Genomic DNA, 27,444 nt, shown 5'->3' on the forward strand with positions numbered 1-27,444 from the left:
AATACAATTTGCAATAATTATTATTCAATATCATTCAGTATAAGAAAAGATCATATTAAAATGAGTTAGGGGAAATTTCAAGAAAATTCCACATGCAAGTACAGTTATTCATGTCCGTAACCTTTTATTTTATTTCATCATCAGTGTGCGTCTTCAGAGCAATCTCTGCAATATCAAAAGCATTCAAGCGAATAATAAAATGAGGCCAAACAAGAAATTAACCAAGTTCAAGAGAAAATGTTTCTGGATCGATTGGATCAAACTCGATTAACTTTCCAAAATGGTGTGACTACGTAACATATGGCCATAAACACTGCATTCCAACTACAATACGATGTGCAGCATTCAAACTGAAATGGCTTCCTATACATTTTATAGCTTCGGCTTTGGTTTTTATACCTCCTGATTCATACATGGGCTGGCAGGATGGCCTAGAGATAGGCACACTCGCCTCCAAGCTGTCTAGCTTGGGTTTGAATCTGGGCATAGCTATAAACTGCCATCCTGGTGTTTCACAGGGCAGGTGATTCATCAATACGTGTGCGGCCCCTTGGATGGACGTTAATCTGTGTGTCCCAGCTGCCGGATTAGTTGGTGGATGTTAAATATCCCATGGTGTCCTTCACAAAGAGTAGGCAAGCTATCACCGGCATCCTGAACAGATTACAAATTCCTTCCCTAACCTTCAAGGGCAATGCATCAGCGGCATAGCCGCGCCCTCGGCCAATGATGCTACCCCGCAGCCATGTGCTGCATACGAATGAAGAAGACTGCTTCAGCAGCAACGACGATCTGCACAGGGCCCATAGGGCATGGTACATCATGATGATAATGATTTGTAAGAAAGTGACTGATATGCAAATGTCTCATCATAACTGATAAGTACAGTCTAAGAGGTACCACAAACGTGGCTCAGTTAATTGAAGGAGTATGTGGTGGTGGTGCTGTGTGTGTGTATGTGTGTGAATATATATATATATATATATATATATATATATATATATATATATATACACATCTGTGCAGTGTCTGTCTTGTGTTGTGTTGTGTTCTTGTCTTGTCTCGTCACTGAACTACTTTCTCAAACTTTTGTGAAATCGTACCAAACTTCTGGTATGCACATATCTCTCCCCGTCGGTATGTCCTAAGGGTATTTTTTTTGAAAAAATTTCCAATTTTTTATTATATATTTTTGGAATTTTTTCGGGAATTTTTTATTTCGGGAATTTTTTCGGAATTTTTTTTTTTCAACTTCAATTGTTTATAAAATGTGATATCACGTATATTACAAATACATTTGTGCAAAATAATTGTTTGAATTATGATTGGTTTTAACCATGACAAAACGGCAACTCGGGTACTACAGTCATTATACAGTCATTTATCTATATATCTACACATCTGGGCAGTGTCTGTGTTGTCACTTAACGACTCCCTCAAACTTTTGTTTCCGTGGTTGTGAAGTGTTTTTAATAACGTTGTGGTGGTTTTGAATCACGTGGTGGTGAGGTATTTTGAATTATGTGGTGGTGAGGTGTTTTTAAATCACATTGTGGTGAGGTGTTTTGAATTACGTGGTGGTGAGGTATTTATAATTATGTGGTGGTGAGGTGTTTTTAATTATGTGGTGGTGAGGTGTTTTGAATTAGTTGGTGATGAGGTGTTTTGAATTACGTGGTGGTGAGGTGTTTTAAATGACGTGGTGGTGAGGTATTTTGAATTATTTGGTGGAGAGGTGTTTTTAAATGACGTGGTGGTGAGGTGTTTTAATTTTGTGGCTGTGAGGTGTTTTTATCACGTGTTTTATGGCTGTGAGGTGTTTTTAATTTCGTGGTGGTGAGGTGTTTTTATTATGTGTTTTATGGCTGTGAGGTGTTTTTAATTTTGTGGTGGTGAGGTGTTTTTAATTTCGTGGCTGTGAGGTGTTTTTATTACGTGTTTTATGGCTGTGAGGTGTTTTTAATTTCGTGGTGGTGAGGTGTTTTTAATTTCGTGGTGGTGAGGTGTTTTTATTACATGTTTTATGGCTGTGAGGTGTTTTTAATTTCGTGGCTGTGAGGTATTTTTATTACGTGTTTTATGGCTGTGAGGTGTTTTTAATTTTGTGGTGGTGAGGTGTTTTTATTACGTGTTTTATGGCTGTGAGGTTTTTAATTTCGTGGTGGTGAGGTGTTTTTATTAGGTGTTTTATGGCTGTGAGGTGTTTTCAATTTCGTGGTGGTGAGGTGTTTTTAATTTCGTGGTGGTGAGGTGTTTTTATTACGTGTTTTATGGCTGTGAGGTGTTTTCAATTTCGTGGTGGTGAGGTGTTTTTATTACGTGTTTTATGGCTGTGAGGTGTTTTGAATTACGTGGTGGTGATGTGTTTTGAATTACGTGGTGGTGAGGTGTAATCGTCCCAAACTTCTAGTCTGCACCTACCCCTCCCGTATGTGTGTGCTGAGGGGTTCTTTCTTGAAAAAAAAACATTCAACCTGAATCTTCAACCTAAATTGCTTATAAAAATGTAACATCACAAACACAACAAATACATTTGTGCAAAGTAATTGTTTGTATTATGATTGGTGTAAATCATAACACAGCAACTCAGGTACAGTCATTACCCTCAGCTAAAACAAGCCCTTTCCTCTGTAACGACGCGCTCGCCTCACCAAGCTGGTATATATATATATATATATATATATATATATATATATATATATATATATATATATATATATATATATATATATATATATATATATATATATATATATATATATACTGTATATATATATATATATATATATATATATATATATATATATATATATATATATATATATATATATATATATATATATATGTGTGTGTGTGTGTGTGTGTGTATGTATGTGCATATGTGACTGTGCGTGTTTATATGTGAGTGAGTATGTGTATCCATAGGGGTGCATGTAACTTGTGGTAAATCCTATCTTTTTCAGTGGGATTACATATCAAGACAGTAACACCAATAGGCTATGAGCGAAGGGGGTTGGTCGGTACCATACAGATGGAGTAAGGCTCATTGTGATTTTTAGCAAGATATATGTCCCTAGATATGAAAAAAAAGTGATAGCAGTGTATAACTCTCGGCCATCTCTGTGTTATCACCCGAAATATTATTATACGCCTGCTTCGCTTCGCCAAAAAATGTGATATTTGCTAAAATTGGAATAAATATATGTTTTTAAGGACCACAGAGTGCCAATAATTTGCATACTGGATGCCAACTAATATAGTAATAGAAAATAGAACATTTGTGGGGGTTATTTATCAAAATATTGATATAATGACAAAAAATATGTTAAATTTAGTGAAAAAGTGGTCGAAATCGCTTCGAGTTCAGAATTCACATTGTACATTTTTGTCAATATTTCAAAAATGAAAACTCCCAGAGTAACATTTGACCCCTCAAAATCTTCGCAAGGAACCACTGCATTGGAATGTATCATTACTTTGTAATATGGTGGTTGTTTGGGGCACATATTTTGGCAAAGTTCAAAATATGTTCAACCATACCCCCTAATTTTGATATTTTGGAACGAAACATAGCTTTTGAACATTTTAGGTTTATTTGTCTACTACTTTTGGTATCTCAGTGTAATTTTTGGTATTAGCTAGTATCCTAAAGTAGGTTTGTAACATCAGCTACATTATATTTCACAATGCATGCAAACTTGCTCCACACTCTAGGTTTATCATGATCTCTCGAACAAATACGCCTTGTTATTATACAGTATTATTACCAATCAATTTTAACACAATTGACACAGATTACAGGCATTTAAAACACATACTAAATAATGCTTATAAATTGAATCTATCCTTTTATGCATCGGGCTACTTTAAATTACAATGAACGTCGTACATATTATACTTAAATCACTTAACAGAAAATAAATGTCTGAAATGACATCACGAAAGTGTCCCTCCTTTTAGATGCGCAGCATATTTGGCTCAGAATCCGTATTCTTGCTCCTCGTCAGATGGATCATCCTCGTCGAGGCTGTCGTCCGTGCCGGTCTGATTCACAATGTGAATTCTGAACTCGAAGCGATTTCGACCACTTTTTCACTAAATTTAACATATTTTTTGTCATTATATCAAAAATTTGATAAATAACCCCCACAAATGTTCTATATTTCTATTACTATATTAGTTGGCATCCAGTATGCAAATTATTGGCACTCTGTGGTCCTTAAAAACATATTTATTCCAATTTTAGCAAATATCGCATTTTTTGGCGAAGTGAAGCGTCCTTAAAAACATATATTTATTCCAATTTTAGCAAATATCACATTTTTTGGCGAAGCGAAGCAGGCGTATAATAATATTTCGGGTGATAACACAGAGATGGCCGAGAGTTATACACTGCTATCACTTTTTTTTTTCATATCTAGGGACATATATCTTGCTAAAAATCACAATGAGCCTTTCTCCATCTGTATGGTACCGACCGGTCAATTTGGGGGGTCTGGCTCATAGCCTACAACTTTCCCATATAACATAATACATGAACATTGATCGCATCAAAAAATTATAATGTCTCTGAGTCAGAGTGTGTGTGTGTGTGTGTGTGTCTCTCTCTTCCTTTCCTTTCCTTTTTCTTTCTCTTTCTCTTTCTCTTTCTCTTTCTCTCTCTCTCTCTCTCTCTCGGTCGTTGGTGAGTCGTGCGTGGGTGTGGCAATCATGGTGGCTGTGTGTGAGGAGCTGTGAGTACTGTGTTGTGTTGTGTTGTTGCCTTTCCCATCCCCCTTTTCACTCCCTCTGTGTCCTTGTACGTGTTTGTGAAGTTTTCCCAGTGTTTTCCTTCTTTGTTGAGACAAGAGAGAGAAAGAGAGCGCACACGGTAGGTGGTGTTTGGTTGACTTTTTTTCGAACCTCCGGGTTTGAGGCCTGGCCTCCATTTTGCCGTGTTTTCCTAGTCCAGGCAGCGGTGTCTCGCTGCTCTAAACGGTTCTTGGACCTAGTCCATTAGTTTTGGGTTTACCTCCACTTGCCGGTGTTGCTTGTGGTTGGTATCGTTTTGTTGATTTCACACCTTTTATTTATTTAATTTACGTTCGCTATGGCAAACGATTGTTTGAGGAATAGCATGTACGAGTCGCTCACTCGCAAGCATGGGCTGGTGTGCGACCCTACGAGTGAGGTAAAGATGGAGCAAGTGCTTCTAGCAATCGGAAAATGCATCGGCTCGTATAATATCCGTGCAGCCTCTCGAATGAACAAGGTTGTTGTGTTTGTATCGGAGGTGCACATGGTGAACTCCGTTGTGGAGCAAGGCCTTCTCATAGAACCCGACCTGTTTCTAGTGGTTCCCCCATTAGATACACCTGCGGTGAGGGTCGATGTGTCTAATGTCCCTCCCTTTGTTAAAGGTGAGGACTTGTGTGCTCAAATGAGCAAGTTCGGTACGATCGTATCAAAAGTGACAATGGTGCCGATACACTCGGCAAGGGGTGAATTTCGACACGTGATGACTTTTAAAAGGGTCGTTTACATGATATTACCCGAAAATGTGCAAAAGCTCAATGTAGTTTTGCCTGCAAAGATTAATGGCCATACTTATAGAATGTATGCCTCCACGGACGTCATGACGTGCTATGGGTGTGGAGCTTACGGACACGTAAAGAGTTCCTGTCCCGGTTTGGTGAGATCATTAGAAAATCGAGAACAGGTGATTGCAGATTCTCCTCCCTCCCCACCTAATGGGGTGGATGATAGTGTAGACTCCTCCCCACGACCTAATGGTGATCGGGAAACAGTTGACTCCTCACCCTCACCTACTGAGATACGTGGAATGGTAGACCCCTCCCCACAACCAATGGGTGAACAGGAAACAGTAGACCACTCCTCCCTACCTGCTGGTGTGACAAAAGTGGTTGATCCCTCTCCTGCTGTACAGGACTGTACGGATGACAATATGGAAGGGTTCGTAACAGTGGCTCGTAAAAAAGGACATAAACGTTCATGTCCCGTCGTGAAGGATGCAAGCACAGTACAAAGTAAGGTACTTGTTGTGTCAAATGTGTCGCCAAGCTTGTAAGATGGAGCTTGTGTAGAGAATCCCTGTTTGGGATTGCAAACTGAACCGGCACCGGGTTTAAATCTAAGCAATTCGTTTGCACCACTTGCCGAACTGTTTGAGGGTTCTGAGTGTGATATAGACATCGAGAATCCTCGTGCATCTCAGGAGGACACAAGTGGTGATATTGATAACCCTGATGTCTTACATGACATTAATTTAATGGCCACAGAGGTGGGCGCAGGGATGACCAGGTGTAATGATAAAACAGATAAGTCAGACAGCCCCTCAGAAGAAACCTGTAAGCCTACACGTTTCGAACAAAATAAAAGGGATGATAAGAAGGAAGCTGCATGTGACGATGAGCAGCCAAACATGAATGAAAACGATATCCATGTTTCTGATCCTGGGGGGATTTGTGCCTCAGAAATAAGTTTGCATCAGGAAGAGAATGACAAAGATGATGCGTTTGATTTTGATGAACCCTACTATTCCCTGTCAGGTAGTGGGTTTTGTGCCCAAGAGGATAAGGATGGGGACACTGTAGTTACAGAAGATGAAATTAAAAAATTCCTCGATGAATCCTTCAGGAAAAGTAATGTCAGAATTCAGGATTATTTCCCAAACCTACATGCTTTTCTAAAAACTACTAGAAACATGATTCGTGAACCCCAGCAAGTTGGGATCTCAGAACCTCAATTTCAGCGGTTGAGGAAGTGTGCCACTAAGGCAGGAAAAGAACTCCAAGAGGAGGAAAATTAATACAGAATATATGAAGGTAACGTCTCTCGACATAAACGGAGGCCGCAGCTGTATGCGGCGTCTGGAGGTGTTACAACTATTTGAGAAAGAAAAGATTGATATTTTCATGTTACAAGAGACACACATCAACCAATCTTGTGAAGACGAGTGGCGCAGAATGTTTAAAGGGTGCCATGTTTTTTCCAGTGCGGATGAAGAAGCTAAAGCGGGGGTGGCAATAATCTTGCATCCTCGCCTTCAACCATCCGAGATTCACTATAGAGAGATTTGTAAGGGTTTCTTGATGGTGGTGGATTTTATTAGCAGCAATCAAAAGGTTAGCATTATTAATGTGTATTGCCCCAGTGACAGCACTGAAAGGGCTCTATTTCTTCCAAAATTAGCGGATTGTTTAAGCACTGTTGATTTGACTTGTTTAATTTGTATGGGGGGAGACTATAATTGCACACTCAACCCTCGACTGGACAGGAACACTCCTGAGCCACATCCACCCAGTGCAAAGTCCTTGGCACAACTTGTGAAAAAATACAAACTTAGAGATGTATGGCGATTACAAAATCCAAACTTACAAAATCCAAGCTGTGCAAAAAAACAGTTAACCATGGGTCGACTGGACAGATTGTACGTGAACCATGGAATGGTGAATCTGGTTAAGAGAACATGTATAACTCCATCTGGCTTTTCTGATCACCATATGATTGCAATGGATTGTATGTTACCCTATCATTGCTGTAAGAGTGTACACTGGAATTTCAATGTGAAATTGTTACAAGATGAACATTTTAAGAATGCCTTCAGACTGGTATGGGAAGGATTAGAAAAGAAAAAGTGTTACTATGTAAATATGCGACAGTGGTGGGACTGTACCAAGTCACAAATTCGGATTTTCTGCCAACAATATTGCTCATATGCCACCAGTAATACATCTGGGTTGATAAGTGCTCTAAAAGCAGATGTACTTAAATATGAACAAGAAGCTCGAACATCTTGGGGCTCGAACATCATCGAACAAGTGACCAATATCAGCAGCTGATAGAAAAAAAGACCCTGCTGGCCGAACTGGTCAAAGAGCGTGCGGCGGGAGCAATGATTCACCTGCGGATGAGCATAATACATCTCGAGACTCCAAACAAAGATTTCTTCAAAATGCAGAAGGCTGCCAACACTTCTCGGCAGATTCAGAGTCTACGCTCTTCCGACGGTGTTCTGACTTGCCAGGGTGACATTAAACATTCACTGCAAGGGTTTTACTCAAACTTCTTTACTCCAAGAACGGTGGATAAAACGATGGCAAATGAGATGATTGAACTTCTCCCATCTCTTTCTGAAGAGCAGCAACTCCAACTGGAATGTGACTTTTCTCTGGAGGAGCTCACAGCAGCAGTGAAACAACTCAAAGACGGCAAGGCCCCCCAAATTGACGGACTTCCTGCTGAATTTTACAACGTTTTTTGGAATGTTCTGGGTCCTGCTTTTATTGAGATTTCACGCGAGCCTAAATCAGGGGGAATTGCCCCTGAGCTTCAGAAGAGCTGTCTTATGTCTTCTTCCCAAGAAAGGGGATTTGCAGCAGATTACAAACTGGCGGCCTGTGTCATTGTTAAATACTGACTATAAGATTGTGTCAAAAATGCTTGCAATGCGTCTTAAAAAGGTCATCTCGTTCTTAGTTGGGAATGACCAAACGTATTGCATACCTGAACGATCCATGTATGACAGTATTTTCTTGGTTCGAGACTTGATTACTATCGGTCAAACTGCGTCGCACGCTTTTGGGTTATTACTCCTTGATCAGGAGAAAGCTTTTGACAGTGTGGATCACTCATTTTTGTTTGCAGTTCTTACAAAAGCAGGATTTGGAGAAAAATTCATTTCTTGCATAAAACTTTTATACAACAATGCATCATGCCTGCTAAAAGTAAATAACAGTCTGTGTCGTCCTTTCCCCTTTCAGCGTGGCATCCGTCAGGGCTGTCCACTGTCAGGCATGTTGTACACACTGTCCATCGAACCCTTACTGGCTCTCCTTCTCGTACCACCTTATCTGGTTTGTCCTTGTCAAACTATTCCAAAATTGTTACGTCAGCATATGCAGACGACCTGTGTGTTGTGGTTAAAAACCAGGAAGATGTTTTTGAGCTATCTCGGTGTTTTGCCAAATTTGAACTTGCTTCATCAGCAAGAGTAAATTGGAACAAGAGTGTAGCTCTTTCTCTGTGACCCAGATACCCTATCTGGGTCACAGGCTTCACATATGGTTCCCCCAACTCTTCCAGGAGGAATGTTATGGAAAACGGATGGGTTTAAATACTTAGGCATCCATTTGGGAACTACAAGCTATATGAAGAAAAACTGGGATGGTTTCCCAGATAACATTAAGCAGAAACTATCAAAGTGGAAAGGGATGCTCCATATCTTGTCACTTAAGGCACGGGTAACGATAATAAACAACCTTGTGCTTCCAATCGTATGGCATAAGATCATAGCACTCCAGCCTCCTCAAGCTCTGATCACCAACATTCAGAGGGGTCTAGTTGACTTCTTCTGGGGAGGCCACCATTGGCTTAAGCCAGATGTGTTGTGCAGACCACGTAATTCAGGTGGTCAAAACCTGGTGCACATCCCTAGTCGAATAATGGCTTTCTGGCTAATGACAATAAAACGTCTGCTGTACAGCGAGGTTGTGCCCTGGCGTCCTCTCACGAATACCTTGCTCAGGCAAGTAGGTGGAATGGACTATGACCGGGAACTTTTCCTTATGGACTTGAAGCAGGTCAATAGAGCTCGGCTCCCTGCATTTCATCGGTCTCTCCTGAATGCCTGGCAAGCTCTAGGAGTGCAGCGGTTGGAGATCTCTTATGATCCCAGGAGGTTTGTGCATGAGCCATTGTTCCAAAACTCACTATTCGCTGGAGTATCTATCAGCCGAGCTTGTATGGAACATTTTACGAACAATGGGATTAATAAAGTGCGAGATCTTATGGAGCTATCCTTAAAGTGATGGTTGTCTGCCAGCACTGTTTCTGGAAAAATTGGCTTGCGTTCAATTAGAATAGTGAGCAGGGTCATAAAGATTGTATCCCAGACTTTTTTAGATTTAAATATTGGGTGGAATGGGGTAAATGGAGAAGTAGATTTTCGTTTAACCTTCCCTGAACTCTCAGTCACTGCCCAGGAACAACATGGTGTGTTTTCCTCTAACAGCGAAGAATCCGGTGTGTTTCACATCATGGGAAAAAGGGCAATGTATAGAATTTGTCTAGAGGTGTGTTTACCAGGCTGTGCAGCACCCTTAAGGAACAAGTGGAAAGAGTTTTTACCTGCAGGAGCATTTCTAACTCCAAATTGGGATGAAATGTACAGGTGTCCTACTGTCGGACGTACAGGAGACCTAAATTGGACACTGGTCCATCACGCCCTGGCCACACAGGTGTTAGTTCAGAAGTTTAACCCTGCTGTGTCTAATTTATGTCCTTTATGTGGTCGTCTAGAGTATTTGTATCATGCGTTTATTGAGTGCAAGAGATTGTCATCTCTGTTTCTGTATCTGAGCCGAATCTTTTGTAAATTCAAAGTTGTTTTTTCTGTTACAATCTTTGTTTACGGACTTGCATGTAATACTAGGAAAAACTCTGTGATTTTGCTTTTGAATTTTTTGCTTGGAATTGCTAAGCTTGCAATTTATAAAACCATAAAAGCCAGATTAGGTCGTGGAAAAAATGAAAATGCACTTTTTTTGTTTCATAGGGATGGTGTCAGCACGTATAAAGCTCGAACATGCTTATCATGTAAACATGGGGAACCTTCTTGTGTTTGAAGAGTTATGGGGCATGGGGGGTGTTTTGTGCAAATGAGGTTGTGATTTGTATGTAAAGTGGAGTTGGAATACTTTGGTTTTATACTTTTAGAATAAAAGCACACAAAAGAGTCAGTCAGTCAGAGTCAGTCAGTCAGAGTCTGTCAGTCAGAGTCTGTCTGTCTGTCTGTCTCTCTCTCTCTCTCTCTCTCTCTCTGTCTGTCTCTGTCTCTCTCTCTGTCTCTCTCTGTCTCTCTCTGTCTCTCATAACATATGAATGTCAAGCATTCATGGGTCAAATTACAACTGGCTAGGCAATTCGGTATATCCATGTGTTAAACTTCAAAAGCACAATTGCCTGAAATGTTATTTTGATTGAGAAAAACAATGACGAAAAACCATTGAAGTTGCATTGCCAAATCGAATTCCAAGATGTATTGCGGGTGCTTACCCGAGCAAGTCCCTCGGCAACATTTCGTACGCAGTTTTCGGAGCCATTGTTGCGACTAACAGTTGTCCACAGGTGAGCATATGTGCTGTGTTCAGGAGAAGCCGGGTTGAGAGCACGCATGCGAAGCTGCTCGTAGAGGGTGGAGTGCAACACTGTGCCAAACGTAACATCAGTCTGGCGGACGAGCTCCTGCAGCGATCTGACAAAAGCAACAAATCCGAAAAGGAAGAGAGCTTCGAAAAAGGTCCAGCATCAACCAGCAACAAGAAATAGACAACTAAACACAGATTTGCACAACGGTCCTTAAGATTTCAAAACACTCTTCAAACCATTAAATACGACACCGATTCAAAAGTTATACCTTTTAAAGACTCTTAGAAGGGTACAAAAGGTTAATTTGGAGAAATGTCATTTATATAAAACTATATGCCATGTGTAGTACCGAACATAATAATGACTGCTAAAGCATGAAAACAAAACTGTCTAATTATTCTCCAAAGCTTTGCTTGGAGCAGGATAAAAACAATCTTTCAGACATCTTGTGCGAGTATTCACTGAAAAAAATCCAGTCTTTATCGCAAAACGAGTTATCACCGGGGAGCCTTACCGAGTTACAAACTACTGTGTCGAAGTGTCGACCCCACCATAGCCAAGGAACTGCTTCGGCAGAACCGATGTTCCGTATCTAGAGCACGACGGTATGTGATGATGATGATTATGCTCATACTAGCAAAAAGCCAGTCGGCCTAGTGTCAGGTGTGCTTATATCTTCTTTATTTATTAGGCATAATATGGATGTAAATGAACACTCGTTTTACTCTATAACCATTGCACATCACCGGCAACGAATTTCACCTCCCTGTGCCTTGTATTTTTTATTTAAAGGAAAAAAAAATTTGTACACCGCCCTTGAGGCTCGGTTTGCAAGCCACCGTCTATATTTCCAATAGAAGAGACATAATTACGCTGTTGTGGAAAACGTTTTTCGACTTGGTTTTATCCTCAAGAATAAAAACCGGAGTGAACACACATTCGTGTTAAAAGATTGGCATTTAAAACCTACCGTTATGAAGGGGGACAGACATCTGTACAAACACGCAACCACACATTGTGTTTTTAGATGGTAGATTGTAATCGCACATGTGCACAAGACAACATTTAATTTTCATTATAATGAAGATAAATGAGCCAACCTAAATTTACTGGGCACACTTTGTGGCAGAAAAAAACAAGACAAAAAGGAAAAACAAATTACCAAGAAGTGCACCTGATTTTCACAACTGTGAATGACATGACGAGACAACATAAACAGCTTGGGAGCCATCGTGTTTCGCACTTTCAAAGCATCTAGTCCCAGAGGAACGACGTGATAGGGTGACAAAACTATGCATCTCACTATACATACAGTCTTAGCCATGCCGAAATAAACCAAGGGAGACCAAATCATGACTCACCTCCGATTTTGATTATTTCATGACAAACACCAAAAATCACCGAGCACCATGGAAATCAACTGACAGAGCAAACATTCAAACGTCAACCGTGCACATATTTGTGAAACAATATGGGAACTCATGACTGCAATGTCACACCACGACGGTTAATTGAGCATGGTATTCCAGGGGGGTATTTAAGTATGTTGAATGAGCAAAGAGAAACTGACATTTCAGACATTAACCCTGTGTTAGAGACAACAAAAAAAGTTGCTCGTTGCTCAAAAAATGTCACCCGACACCTGTTGCATCCAATCAAGAGACCAAGCTCTTGATTGCTCTTGATTGATCTTGATTTCTTGATCTTGATTTCTTCCACCAAGCTGGAAGAAATCTCAGGATGATGAAGAATTTTGTAAATTTATATTTAATCACGAGTGTTTTTTTCTTTCGTGAAGCGTCACTTACAGCATTCCTTTATTTTATGTTGATGCTGATTTTAGATATAACCCAAATAATAGGAAGTATGATGCTTATGAAAAAACAGGGATGCTGCATTTTTAGGAAAACATCAAATAAATAATGTCAAGCTATTCAGTGTGACATTCAGAATTGGAGAATTGGAGAATTGAATTGGAGACGGCGTGAAGCTGGAAGGTGTGAAAACATTTTGCTACCTCGGAGACATGCTGAATGGAGAAGGTGGATCAGACTCGGCAACGGTTGCTAGAGTGAGATGTGCATGGAAGAAGTTTCGGGAACTGAGTTGTGTGCTGACGAGGAGGGGAGTGTCGTTGAAGCTGAAGGGAAAGGTGTATGCTGCATGTGTGAGAAGTGTTATGATTTATGGGAGCGAGACATGGGTAATGAACGTAGAGCAGCAACGAAGGCTGGAAAGGGTGGAAATGCGAATGGTTCGGTGGATGTGCGGAGTATCGTTGAGAGAGAGGAAGACAAATGATGAATTGCGAAAGATGATGGGAATAGAGCCTGGGATTGATGCTGTGAAGAGGAACAGGTTGAGATGGTTTGGTCATGTGTTGAGGAAGGATGAAAGTGACTGGTTGAGAAGAGTGATGGAAATGAATGAAAGGAAGTAGAGGACGGGGAAGACTGAGAAAGACTTGGCTAAAGGTTGTGGAAGAAGAAATGCGGGCAAGGGGGTTAACAAGGGGTGATGTCGAAAATAGGGCAAAATGGAGAAGATTGTCATGGGGCCCGCAAGGCTAACTTCCGCTCCAGCAGGGAAAATGGCCATAAAATGCCTGTTGTTGTTGTGTTTTGTTTTCAGTGTGACAGTTTCACAGCTAACCTCTTTTCTTTTTTTCCAACCGATTCTATTTCATTATAATCATGCTAATTGATGGGCCGAAATGAAATTTTCTGGTTGTGGCCATCGACAAATTATAAGGATGAACTGCTTGGATGAATGGGAGGCACCTGAGAAATGGGAGGCACCTGAGCTGCTTGTGAAAACGACTTTACTGGGTATCTACAACCTACTGTTAGCTCAATGAATAAACAAATTAGTCATGTATGTTTATACACGTAAAAATACTTCTACAAAGGCAGTAGAGATCCCCTCCTTCTTGCCTTCTTGTGGGATTGGCCATCGAACCTTTTTTGCCCAAGACTTTCAGAAACTGGCAGGGCAGGTCTGATCTTCCATTGAAGGTGATTTGGGCAGGAATTTGGAGATTACACTGGGTGCTGGTGATAACTTGCCTACCCTTCACGAAAGACACCGTGAAATAATTTACATCAACCAAATAATATTATGACACAGGACATAAAACATACATAAGTATTCAGACCCTTAACTCAGTACTTAGTTGAAGCACCTTTGGCAGCGATTACAGCCTCGAGTCTTCTTGGGTATGACGCGACAAGCTTTGCACACCTGGATTTGGGGATTTTCTGCCATTCTTTTCTGATGATCCTCTCAAGATCCTCTCACGATCTTCTCAAGCTCTGTCAGGCTGGATGGGGACCATCGGTGGACAGCCATTTTCAGGTCTCTCCAGAGATGTTCGATTGGGTTCAAGTCAGGGCTCTGGCTGGGCCACTCAAGGACCTTCACAGAGTTGTCCCTAAGCCACTCCTGCATTGTCTTGGCTGTATGCTTAGGGTCATTGTCCTGTTGGAAGGTGAACCTTCGGCCCAGTCTGAGGTCCTGAGTGCTCTGTTTCATGTTTTCATTAAGAATATCTCTGTACTTTGCTCCGTTCATTGTTCCCTCAACCCTGACCAGTCCCCCAGTCCCTGCTGCTGAAAAACACCCCCACAGCATGATGCTGCCACCACCATGCTTCACCATTGGGATGGTATTGGGCAGGTGATGAGCGGTGCCTGGTTTCCTCCAGACATCACGCTCAGAATTGAGGCCAAACAGTTAAATCAGGGTTTCATCAGACCACAGAATCTTGTTTCTCACAGTCTGTGAGTCCTTTAGGTGCTTTTTTGCAAACTCCAAGCGGGCTTTCATGTGTCTTTCACTGAGGAGAGGCTTCCGTCTGGCCACTCTGCCATAAATCCCAGATCGGTGGAGTGTTGCAGTGATGTTTGTCCTTCTGGAAGTTTCTCCCATCTCCACACAGGATCTCTGGCGCTCAGCCGGAGGGACCATCGGGTTCTTGGCCACCTCTCTTACCAAGGCCCTTCTCCCCCGATTGCTCAGTTTGGCTGGGCGGCCAGCTCTAGGAAGAGTCCTGGTTGTTCCAAACTTCTTCCATTTAAGAATTATGGAGGCAACTGTGCTCTTGGGAACCTTCAGTGCAGCAGAATTTTTTTTGGAGACATCCCCTGATCTGTGCCTCGCACAATCCTGTCTCTGAGCTCTGCAGGCAGTTCCTTCGACCTCATGGCTTGGTTTTTGCTCTGATATGCATTGTCAGCTGTGAGACATTGTATAGACAGGTGTGTGCCTTTCCAAATCATGTCCAATCAATGGAATTTACCACAGGTGGACTCCAATCAAGGTGTAGAAATAATTTCAAAGATGATCAAGAGAAATTGGAGGCACCTGAGCTAAATTTCAAGTATCAGAGCAAACGGCCTGAATACTCATGTCAATGTGATATTTCAGTTTTTTCTTTTTAATAAATTTGCAAAACTTTCTAAAATCCTGTTTTCTCTTTGTCATTATGGGGTATTGAGTGTAGATTGATGAGGGAAAAAATGAATTTAAACGATTTCAGCATAAGGCTGCAACATAACAAAATGTGAAAAAAGTGAAGGGATCTGAATACTTTCTGAATGCTATATATATATATATATATATGTATATATATATATATATGTATATATATATATATATATATATATATATATGTATATATATATATATATATATATATATGTATATATATATATATATATGTATATATATATATATATATATATGTATATATATATATATATGTATATATATATATATATATGTATATATATATATATATATATATGTATATATATATATATATATATATGTATATATATATATATATATATATATGTATATATATATATATATATATATATATATATATATATATATATATATATATATATATATATATATATATATATATATATATATATATATATATGTATATATATATATATATATATATATATATATATATATATATATATATATACAGTATATATATATATATATATACACGTGTGTGTGTGAGAAAATGTTTCACAGGATGGACCACACCAACTGCCTGGTAATACCGCAGTGCAGCTCATTGAGGCCGCATTGGGAGGGAGAGGTGTACACTAATTGATTGATTAATTGTATAATTAAAATCAATAAAAGATTATCACAAAATATTTTCTTAATCAATTGGCTAATAGCATAACTAAACCACTAGTCCTTCATCCGAAGATGTATCTTTTAGAAATTTAATTAAATAACTCATTAATAAAAAAATAAATAATTAATTGATTAATCAATAAATAATTAATCGATTAATCAATAAATAATTAATCGATTAAATGATTAATCAATAAATCAAAAATATCCTTGATAGCCACATCACTTGGTCACTGTCATGCCCAAATATTAGCTTCCCAGCTCAAAAGGTGCCTGAGATATTGGCCAAATGAGAAAGAAAATAAATAAATGATTAATAATGAAAATAAATAAATAATAATCATGAAAAAATTTAATTATCAATCAATTCGGTCACAGAACACATAAACCACCACCATTTCATCAGAATCTGTAACTGATTATTATTATTTTTTTTTTAGTAATTAATCGAATAATTAAATAATTATTCGATTAATTGATTAATTGATTAATCAATAAATCAAAAATATCCTTGATAGCCACATCACTTGGTCACTCATGTCCAAATATTAGCTTCTGAGCTCAAAAGGTGCCTGAGATATTGGCCAAATGAGAAAGAAATCAAGTAGAGATACATTCAAAGTACACTGGCCCCATGCCAAATAATTAAATATCCTGCAGCGCGGCATTGCCGGGGCGCCTCTGGCGCCCGGCAATACCGCAGTGCAGTTCATTGAGGCTGCATTGGGAGGGAGAGGTGTACATTAATTGATTGATTAATCGTATCATTAAAATCAATAATAAATAAACAATAATCATTAAAAAAATTTAATGGTTAATCAATTGGCTCATAGAATACATAAACCACCACCATTTCATCCGAATCTGCAACTTAAAAAACTTAATTAATTAGTTTATTCATCGAATAATTAAATAATTAATCGATTAAATGATTAATCAATAAATAAAAAATATCCTTGATAGCCACATCACTTGGTCACTGTCATGTCCAAATATTAGCTTCCCAGGTCAAAAGGTGCCTTAGATATTGGCCAAATGAGAAAGAAAATAAATAAATGATTAATAATGAAAATAAATAAATAATAATCATTTAAAAATTAAATTATTAATCAATTCGGTTACAGAACACATAAACCACCACCATTTCATCAGAATCTGTAACTGAAATTTTTTCTTTTTTTTTAGTAATTAATCGAATAATTAAATAATTAATCGATTAATTGATTCATCAATAAATCAAAAATATCCTTGATAGCCACATCACTTGGTCACTCATGTCCAAATATTAGCTTCCGAGCTCAAAAGGTGCCTGAGATATTGGCCAAATGAGAAAGAAAATAAATAAATGATTAATAATGAAAATAAATATATAATAATCATAAAAAAATTAAATTATTAATCAATTCTGTCAGAGAACACATAAACCACCACCATTTCATCAGAATCTGTAACCTAAAAAAAATAAAAACAAGTACAGATACATTCAAAGTACACCGCCCCCATGCCAAATAATTAAATATCCTACAGCGCGGCATTGCCGGGGCGCCTTAGGCGCCCGGCAATACCGCAGTGCAGCTCATAGAGGCTGCATTGGGAGGGAGAGGTGTACGCTAATTGATCAATTAATTGCATAATTAAAATCAATAAAAGATTATCACAAAATAGTTTCTTAATCAATTGGCTAATAGCATGACAACCACTAGTGTTTCATCCGAAGACCTATCTTTTAGAAATTTAATTCAATAAGTCATTAATAAAAAATTAAATAATTAATTGATTAATCAATGAATAATTAATCAATTAATCAATAAAAAATTAAGCGATGAAATGATTAATCAATAAATCAAAAATATCCTTGATAGCCACATCACTTGGTCACTCATGTCCAAATATTAGCCTCCAAGCTCAAAAGGTGCCTGAGATATTGGCCAAATGAGAAAGAAAATAAATAAATGATTAATAATGAGTATAATTAAATAATAATCATAAAAAAATTAAATTATTAATCAATTCGGTCAGAGAACACATAAACCACCACCATTTCATCAGAATCTGTAACTAAAATTTTTTTTTTTTTCGTCATTAATCGAATAATTAAATAATTAATCGATTAATTAATAAATCAAAAATAGCCTTTGCAGCCAAATCACCTGGTCATTGGCATGTCCAAATATCAGCTTCCTAACTCAAAAGGTGCCTGAGTTAATGGTCAGAAGAGAAAGGAAATTTGATTAATTAAATAAGTACTTAATTAATCGCTAATAATTAAATAACTCCTCAATTAATTGATTTATTCAAAAAACAAAAAATTCCGTTTTTGACAAAGGACATGCTCACTACTGTGCCGAAATTTCAGCTTCCTAGCTCAAAGGATGGCTGAGATATCGCCCGGACAAACAAACAAGAAAGCAAGAAAACAAACAAACAACCAGAGTGAAACAAACAAACAACCAGAGTGAAAACTTAGTACTCCCTTTCAGCGTGCGTCACTGCCGAGCCCCCTTCGGTGCTCAGCAATGACGATTTGCAATGCCTGGAGATGGCATAGGAAAGGTGCGGTGTACAACAACCAGAGTGAAAACTGAGTACTCCCTTTCAGCGTGCGTCACTGCCGAGCCCCCTTCGGTGCTCAGCAATGACGATTTGCAATGCCTGGAGATGGCATAGGAAAGGTGCGGTGTACAACAACCAGAGTGAAAACTGAGTACTCCCTTTCAGCGTGCGTCACTGCCGAGCCCCCTTCGGTGCTCAGCAATGACGATTTGCAATGCCTGGAGATGGCATAGGAAAGGTGCGGTGTACAACAACCAGAGTGAAAACTGAGTACTCCCTTTCAGCGTGCGTCACTGCCGAGCCCTCTTCGGTGCTCAGCAATGACGATTTGCAATGCCTGGAGATGGCATAGGAAAGGTGCGGTGTACAACAACCAGAGTGAAAACTGAGTACTCCCTTTCAGCGTGCGTCATTGCCGAGCCCTCTTCGGTGCTCAGCAATGACGATTTGCAATGCCTGGAGATTGCATAGGAAAGGAGCGGTGTACAATATTACATTTTGATGGGGCATACATGGTGGCCAAGAAATGAACATGCATGCATGCATACATATATTGTGGCCAATAAATACCTGACACATTTTAAATTAAAGTAAAATCCTAAGCAATGCTAAAAATAAGGTATATTGCAGATTATATAGGATCCTGTAAGATTTATTAACATGGAGAAATGAGCAAATATTGAAAGAGCAAGGAATGTGGAACTCCACTTGAAGTCCAGTTCAATATTTCAGTCTCATCGAGACTTCAAAATAATTTACAATGTCAGAAAATATCCTTCCAGGAACACAATATTCTCAAATGCCAAAATGTATCATGAAACTGACAGTGCACAAGCCTCATCTCCTCCAGGCCAACCAAGAAGCGTCCGTACTCTGAGCAATATTGCAGTTGTGCGTGTAGTTGTTCTGTGTAGTCATGCTGTTCGCCAATAAAACTGTCACAGGCATTCAAAACAAAGATAATATCCCTTCGGGCCATTGCTGAAGGATGATTTGCACATGTTTTGTACAAAATTAAAATGGTTCACAAACTGAGTGATGTTGATAAACGAAGCAGAATATAATTTTGTGAAACACTTCTTCGAATGAGTGAGGTGGGTGACAGGTTTATTGAGAGAAGAATCATGTCAGATGAAGCTCATTCCCAGCTGTCAGGTTATGTCAACAAGCAGAACATCTGATTTTCTGAAGAAGGAAATCCTGATCAGTTTCACCAACGACCTTTACACAGTGAACGTGTCACTGTGTGGTGTGGCATTTCTTGGGTTGGAATAATTTGTCTTCCGATGCCAGTGGGACAACTGCCACAGTGACATCTGAGTGATATCAAGAAACGAGAAGCTATTTTCTGGCCCCAAAACTACCAGACAATGTGATTTGATGATCAATCCTGATTCCCAACAGGATGGGGGCAACTGCCCATACTGCTCATGTATCAATGTCACTCCTGGAGAGTCTGTTCCCACATCATCTCATTTCACAATATGGAGATGTTCCACATGGATAGCTTCTTGTGAGGCTACCTTACATCAACAGTCTACCAGATAAGACCAAGTACCATTCAAGATTTACAGAGGAAAATTGAACAGGAAAGAGTCAGTATTCCACTTGAAACTTTAAAGGAGTTGATGATGCAAAACAAAGTTGTCATGCATACATGGTGGATACTTAAAAAGTATTGTCTTCAAGACCGAGGTCACCAATGTCATCTCCTGAGATTGTAGTTTTGTATGATTATGTTAATGTTCTTTTTTCTGTCAAAAGGTTCTTTTCACATTAAATCTAAATATGCCAAAAAATTTGGTATTTCTTGGCCACGGGATATATGCACGTTTATACAGGGTCGCCAAAAGTCATGACTGTATTTGAATTGAAAATTGTGCTGAAGGTAATGTACTTACTGTTTATTTTTCTCCAGCAGGTTAATCTTAAGGGTTGAATTTATCATGGATAAGTGGACACTTCAGCCAGAGGGCACTGATTGTGGAGCTGTAGTTCCGAAACGGATGCAGCGTTGTGTGTGCACAGCATGGATTCCGAAGAGCATGTGGTGTGAGAATAGCACCAACAGACAAGGCCATAAGGAGATAGGTGACAGCATTCCGACAGACTGGTTCAGTGGCAGATGCAAAAAGGTGAGGTCATCCGTGGTCAGTGAGAACTGCCGCAAACGCTGCGGCTGTCCGGGAAGACATTGTGCGCTCCCCCGAGAAATCGTGTAAGCGGCGATCCCATGAACTGCAGACTTCCGTGACTTCACTGTGTCGGATATACCTGGTGTTGGCCTAATGGTTAGGGTGGCGGGCTTGGGATCCTAAGGTCCTGAGTTCGAATCCTGTTGAATTAACGCCAGGTGGGGTTGACTCAGCCTGTCATCCTTCTGAGTTCGGCAAATTGAGTACCAGTTCACTGGTAATTGGGGCAACTGCATCAGTGGCATAAACACGCTTCCAGAGAAATGACGCAACCAGCAGCCACAGGCTGCATACGAAACAACAACAATAACAACCATTTTGGAGCAAATGTGGATGTCACCGAAACTCCAAAATTGACATTTAGCAGTTTTTGGGCCTATGTAGAGGTTTCAAACTCGGTTTTGAGGGAGTAGTTTGGGGACAGACAGACAGACACTCCTGCTTTATAATACAGACAAACATTCCTTTAAATGCTTAAAGCATACCACTTGGAGGCATTGATCACATATGGATGTGCTTCTTTCTCTTCTGAGATTCTTTCTACCTCCATAGCTAAGGATACCATTCTGGATTTGTCTGGTCTATCTGTTTTGAATGCTACAGGTAATCATCCAGTGTAGCTGTTTCCTTGTCTTCTCTTCGATTTATTGTATGCTCATGGATCGATTTCTTACATGTGAGTCGCAACCATGTAATGACGTGTGCATCGGTTTCTCCATGTTAATTACAGATTTGGCATTTAATATGGAATTTTTTTTTTTTCTTGACTTGGGTTTACTTTCTTAACTCAGTATATCAATCTGGTGAGTTTCTTTTACACTTTGGTGATTTATTTGTTAAAAGAACCATGTCACTGATTGTCTGTCGCAGCAAGAAGTCAACAACAGGATTATATCACAGGTGGCATGGCAAAATGTACGGACAGGTGCATTTGATGATTGGCTTCACAGTCGGGTATACAAGGGTTGTTGCATTCTGTATTAGTGGAAAACAACTGCTGCACATCTCCAAAAGTTATTGCCGCTTCCTCTGGAGATGGTCCGTCAACTCGACAATGCTGTTTGTCATTGAGTGGTGGCTTTACAAAATTATGGCATGAAACAGCGTGCTATTGCTCAGCAGTATGGCATCACTCAAGGTCAGGTGTCAAAGATCCTGAAACGAAATGCTCAGAGGGGTGTCCCTCCTCCAATACCGAGGCCAGGACGTCCCCGCAGAACCACAAGGAGGGATGATCGCCAGCTGCACCGGTTAGTCCGCAATGGCCGTACCAAGTCAGCTAATCGGCTTAGGGCTGAGTGGCAGCAACTGACAAATGTGCCTGTATCCAGAAGGCTAGTCAACCAACGACTGGTTCAAGCAGGCTATCGTGCCAGGCGTCCCCTGAGAAAGCCATGCCTGACCAGACAACACCGCCAGCGCCGATTGCAGTGGGCCAAAGAGCACCGTAAATGGCAGCCAGGACACTGGAATCACGTGACCTTTAGTGACGAGTCTAGATTTCTGGTCTATCGTCAAGATGGCCGCGTCCGAGTGCGCAGACAAGTGCATGAAGCCTACAACAAAGATTGTATAGTGCCAAGAGTCCAAGCTGGAGGTGGTAGGGTGACCGTTTGGGCTGCTTTTCATGCAGGGGGCAAAACTGACCTGGTTGTTCTGAATGGAAACCTGAACCAGTTCAAGTACAGGGCCATTCTGGAAGAAACATTGCTTCCATTTGCTCGTGCAGCCTTTCGAGGAAACTTTGTCTTCCAAGATAACAATGCCCCGCTGGATCGTGCTCGCATGATCCAACACTTTCTTGCTGACCGTGGTGTAGAGCATATGGAGTGGCCTGCCATGTCCCCAGATATGAATCCGATAGAGAACTTGTGGGCAGAATTAACGTGTCAAATCGACCACTTGGACCAGCAGCCGACCTCCGTGCGTGAATTGCAGCAGGCTATTGTCACTGCATGGCAAGCGATTCCTGTCCAACCCTTGGCAAATCTCGTGAACAGCATGCCTCAACGTGTACGTGCTCTCCTGAATGCTCCTGGGGGTTACACGAAGTACTGAACTGTAATTTTACTGTCCGTAATCCCAGTCTTAATTTTACTTTTTTGTGTTAAAAATTTTTTTGGCTAATGTGCAAAATAAAGAGATACTTCTGGAAAATGTACAGAAGTTTAACACAGTACTGTCCATGAATTGAGTTCGATATCAGTTTACATCACTTTCAAGGATCAATTTATTTGTTTCGAAATGTCAAATGTGGTTTTTGTTTCTTTTAAAGGTCACATTAACAAAATCTAGAATAATTTCAACATAATTCCAATGAACTTTTGGTTCTAAGACATCTTGAAAAGTAAGTTCACCCCCACAAAAAAAATATTCCATATTAAATGCCAAGTCTGTATTTCTCTCTTTATTCTACTCTCCTTCCCTCAAAACTGCGGTATTTCCATCTCTCTCACCCACCTAACCTCATTCCATATTTACAAAGAGAAGAAAAGAAAACCAACTGCTCAGCTTTGATCATTTTGATCTTTTCTTCTCTCACTCGTGAAATCTCCTCCTTCAGTCTGTTGAATCCCGTGCTACTCTGAAAGGCTTCAGGTTGTGCACCACTACCTCAGGTCATTCCCCATTCACAGTCACGATATTTTCTATCCTCATTAACCTCCCTGACCTCTGTCCTATTGACTTGAAAGTTATGTTTCCTTCCCTATTTTCTCTCCATTACCTGTTCGTTCATCCCCTGGTCGCTGCACATGATGTCCCACTGTCCCACTGTCCCACTGTCCCACTGTCAGTGTGTTGCCTTTACTTTACGTAACCACACTCTTCCCTAATGATAAACTTTGTATAAAACCTGTAATTTAACGGAAGACTTGCACATCTGAATGTGATACGTTTATAAGTTCTTCCGTAACAAGCCCTATATGTATGCAAATTTTATAAATAATTTCAAGTGTTTGCGTGCTTGAATGTTATTCTCTCATGGCTGAAGCTTAGCACCAAGAGGCCCCATACTTTTGTGTGTAGTTACTTCAGAATCTGGGAAAGATTTTAGGCTACGCCCCTCCCCCAACCCCAAAATCCAAACCTCAACAAATACATTCTACATCTATATGTTTGTATAGGTCTGAAAATCATAGAAAAAAATGGCTGGACCAATCTCCACCAGATCTCGCATATGTGCTGGGGGTACTCAGGGTCAGACCATGGACATAGCCCCCCACCATAAAGCAATTCTCTAAGCACGTGTGTTTGGATGTCTGAAAATCAAGAACCTGACCTCAAACAAGGAAATGAGGCCATTTGGCCCATCATTGCCGTGGTGCACCCTCATGTTAATTTTTGCTACAGTTTTAAACATCAATCCTCTTGATGGTTTCCTAAAGTCTAAATAACCCGATCTTGATTGGGGGACCCAGCTTGAGTGGGGTACCCAGCGCTGTATGGGGAAAAACGATGTAGGGGTTCCTGCACATGTTGTGCATTGAAAACGTTGAGATCTTATAAATATTTTAAAGTGTTTGTGTGTTTGTGCATTTGTACATTACTCTTTCATAGCCGAACCTGAGCACCTAGAGACCCCAACTTTTGGGTGTCAGTATGTCAGTACTTCATAATCTAGGCAAGGTCTTAAAGTTCCATGCATCCTTTCTGGTATTTAACGCTCTGCCCTCTAATTGCGTTGTCCTCTCCCACCACCAGGTTTCTGCAGGGCTCACAATGTCCACCATCAACCGCCTTCTGGCGAAACTACCTAAATCCAGGATCAATGCTTACCTCCACTCGTTTGTTCCTATTTGTTTCTGCCTCTGGAACCAACTCCACCTCCTCTTCAACCTCATTCTTCCCTCCAGGTCTTCAAGACAGCTGTTCACCACCATCTCAGGTCATCCCCGAACCAACCATGATCTTTTCTACCCTCATTAATCCCCCCCCCCCCCCTCCCTACCATAATTCCTTCTCCATTCAAATTTCCAGTTTTCCCTCCTTGGAGTTCCCTTCTGTATCCATCTTGTCCATCCCCATGTGTACTCCCCTGCCCCCCATTCCTCCCACACCGATTGTTTGTCCAAGTCTTCCTCTATCTTGGCCATAAAATCTGCTGCTGGTGTTTCCTACCTCTCTCTGCTACTCCTTTTTGTCCTGTTATATCCCAATACATTTCGTGTACTAGCTCTTGCATGAGCCTCGACTATGTATACAAAAAATAAATAAATAAAATATTGGGATGTGGGGTCAGGCAGTGCTGCCGCCGGCCCGCAGACAAAAGGTAACCACCATGAGGCCAATAAATCCGTAGCTTTTCAATGTTCAACATGTCCCGAAACCACTGCTGGGGAAAGCTCACCCAGCTGGGCAATGTGAGGTACCCCTTCCATCCCTTCTCCAATAACCTCACTCACACAGGGCAGCACTGGGTAGCCCCTCTCATACAAAATATGGTGCAAATATTAAAATAGCCTAACAGCAGTGCATTTGTGGAATTTTCTAGTGTATGATTTGGAGTAAAGTTGGGAAATTTAGGAAGGTAAGTTATACGAGGACATGAACGATTGTTTAGTTCATGAATCATGCGGTCAATACCTACCCATGTGGAAAATTAAAGGTAGTCAGACATGTGATGTACGGTGTTCATATTCCCTATTGTCACACCTTTAAGATTGAGAGAGAGACAGCAAATTTTAGGAGTAAATGATGTTCCTGGTTTAGTTTGGAGGGTTTGGGCGAGGGGATCAAGGGAGGAGGTAGTCTCATGTAAAATTTATCAATTGAAGTGTATGTTCTTAAGGCTAGCAACGGTACCCGCCCTATGGGCGGGGCTTCAATTGGGAGGCCCAAATGAAAAGGCAAAATATCAGAACTTGAAGGCTTTTTTTTATTTTAAACGATTTATGCAAACATCCGTTAAATCATATCACACGCAAATCATCAAAATCTAGACAGTATTTGTAGAATTTCAATAAAAGCCTCATCACTGTTCATATCGGTAAATATTATTCCATCGTGTTTGGAAAAACTGGAAAATTGGAAAAATTGGAAAATTGGGAAAAAATTGGAAAAACAATATAGCCTACTAGCAGAAGTACCCGGCATTGCCGGGCGGGGGAGGGGAGGGGGAGGGTGAAGGGGAGGGGAGGGGAACGGGGAGGGAGCGAGCCCCTTGGTAAAGCGAGCGATTTTTTTTTTCATAGCGTCATAGCGTTCATAGCGTCATAGCGTTCGTAGCGTTTCATAGCGTCATAGCGATTTTTTTTTCATAGCGTCATAGTGTCACAGCGTTCATAGCGTCATAGCGTTCATATCGTTCATAGCGTCATAGCGTTCATAGCGTTTCATAGCGTCATAGCTATTATTTTTTTCATAGCGTCATAGCGTCATATCGTTCATAGCGTCATAGCGTTCATAGCGTTTCATAGCGTCATAGCGTCATAGCGTTCATAGCGTTCATAGCGTCATAGCGTACATAGCGTTTCATAGCGTCATAGCGATTTTTTTTTTCATAGCGTCATAGCGTTCATAGCGTCATAGCGTCATAGCGTCATCACGTGATCGCTCTGAGCGAATCAGCGCCCACCTGCTCTGATTCCGTTGATTCCGTGCGCTGAAATGCGCTGAGGTAAATATGAATAAAAAATATGGATCGTCAAATATTTTGAGTTCGGCCATGTTCGTCCCAGGCTCAATGGCCATGTCTATGCCAAATATCAAGCACGTAAGCCTCTCCGTTTAGGAGTCTATCGGTAACATCACACACACACACACACACACACACACACACACACACACACACACACAAACTGTGTTTTATATATATATAGATTTTACTCCAGGGGTCCCAGGATTACCCACCCAAAATTTCGTTGTGATTGGTTCAGCCGTTTTTGCGGTACCTGGGAACAGACGGACAGACAGACAGACAGACAGACATTTGGTGAATTATAGTAAGAAGCATGTGAATTACAAGGCTTGAGTTAACAAGTGTAGCAATCAGGAGGCAGTAACCACAAAGAATGTGTAGAATACCAAAGGATAGATAGTGTGTGTAACTGATAGTAAGGGAAACATATGAAAATCTGTTAACTAAATTGTTACCAAAAAATTTCTTCACCAATATGTTTGTAAAGGTGTGTAATAACATGTGTTAAAATGTTGAAGGTCAACTCCCGTGGGAAACCCAGAAAAAAAGCTGTTGAATTCGGGTACCGAAAAATTATTTTCGAGAATTTTTTTTTTTTTTAATCGGCCCTTAAGTAACTTATGAGGGGTCAAATAAGGGTTTTTCATGATTCTGAGTTGATTGTTAACATTTATATTTCACCACAGACACTCCTTTGTGGAAAAATAAGTGTGTCTTTGTACTAAAATACTAAATAAGTACTAAAAT

At 40.2% G+C, this 27,444-nt stretch overlaps 1 protein-coding gene across 1 annotated transcript in view; it reads right to left on the bottom strand.

Moving 5' to 3' along the window:
* LOC137425938 (glutamate receptor ionotropic, delta-1-like) overlaps nt 1-27,444 on the bottom strand; it is a 396,968-nt gene that overhangs the window by 66,037 nt on the left and 303,487 nt on the right. The window contains exon 11 of the mRNA XM_078776249.1: nt 11,056-11,254. Within this exon, the coding sequence (XP_078632375.1) occupies nt 11,056-11,254 (199 nt within the window). The remainder of the gene's footprint in view (nt 1-11,055; nt 11,255-27,444) is intronic.

The sequence above is a fragment of the Myxine glutinosa genome, chromosome 4 (assembly GCF_964187855.1).
Source record: "Myxine glutinosa chromosome 4, kmMyxGlut1.1, whole genome shotgun sequence".
Lineage (NCBI taxonomy): Eukaryota > Metazoa > Chordata > Myxini > Myxiniformes > Myxinidae > Myxine > Myxine glutinosa.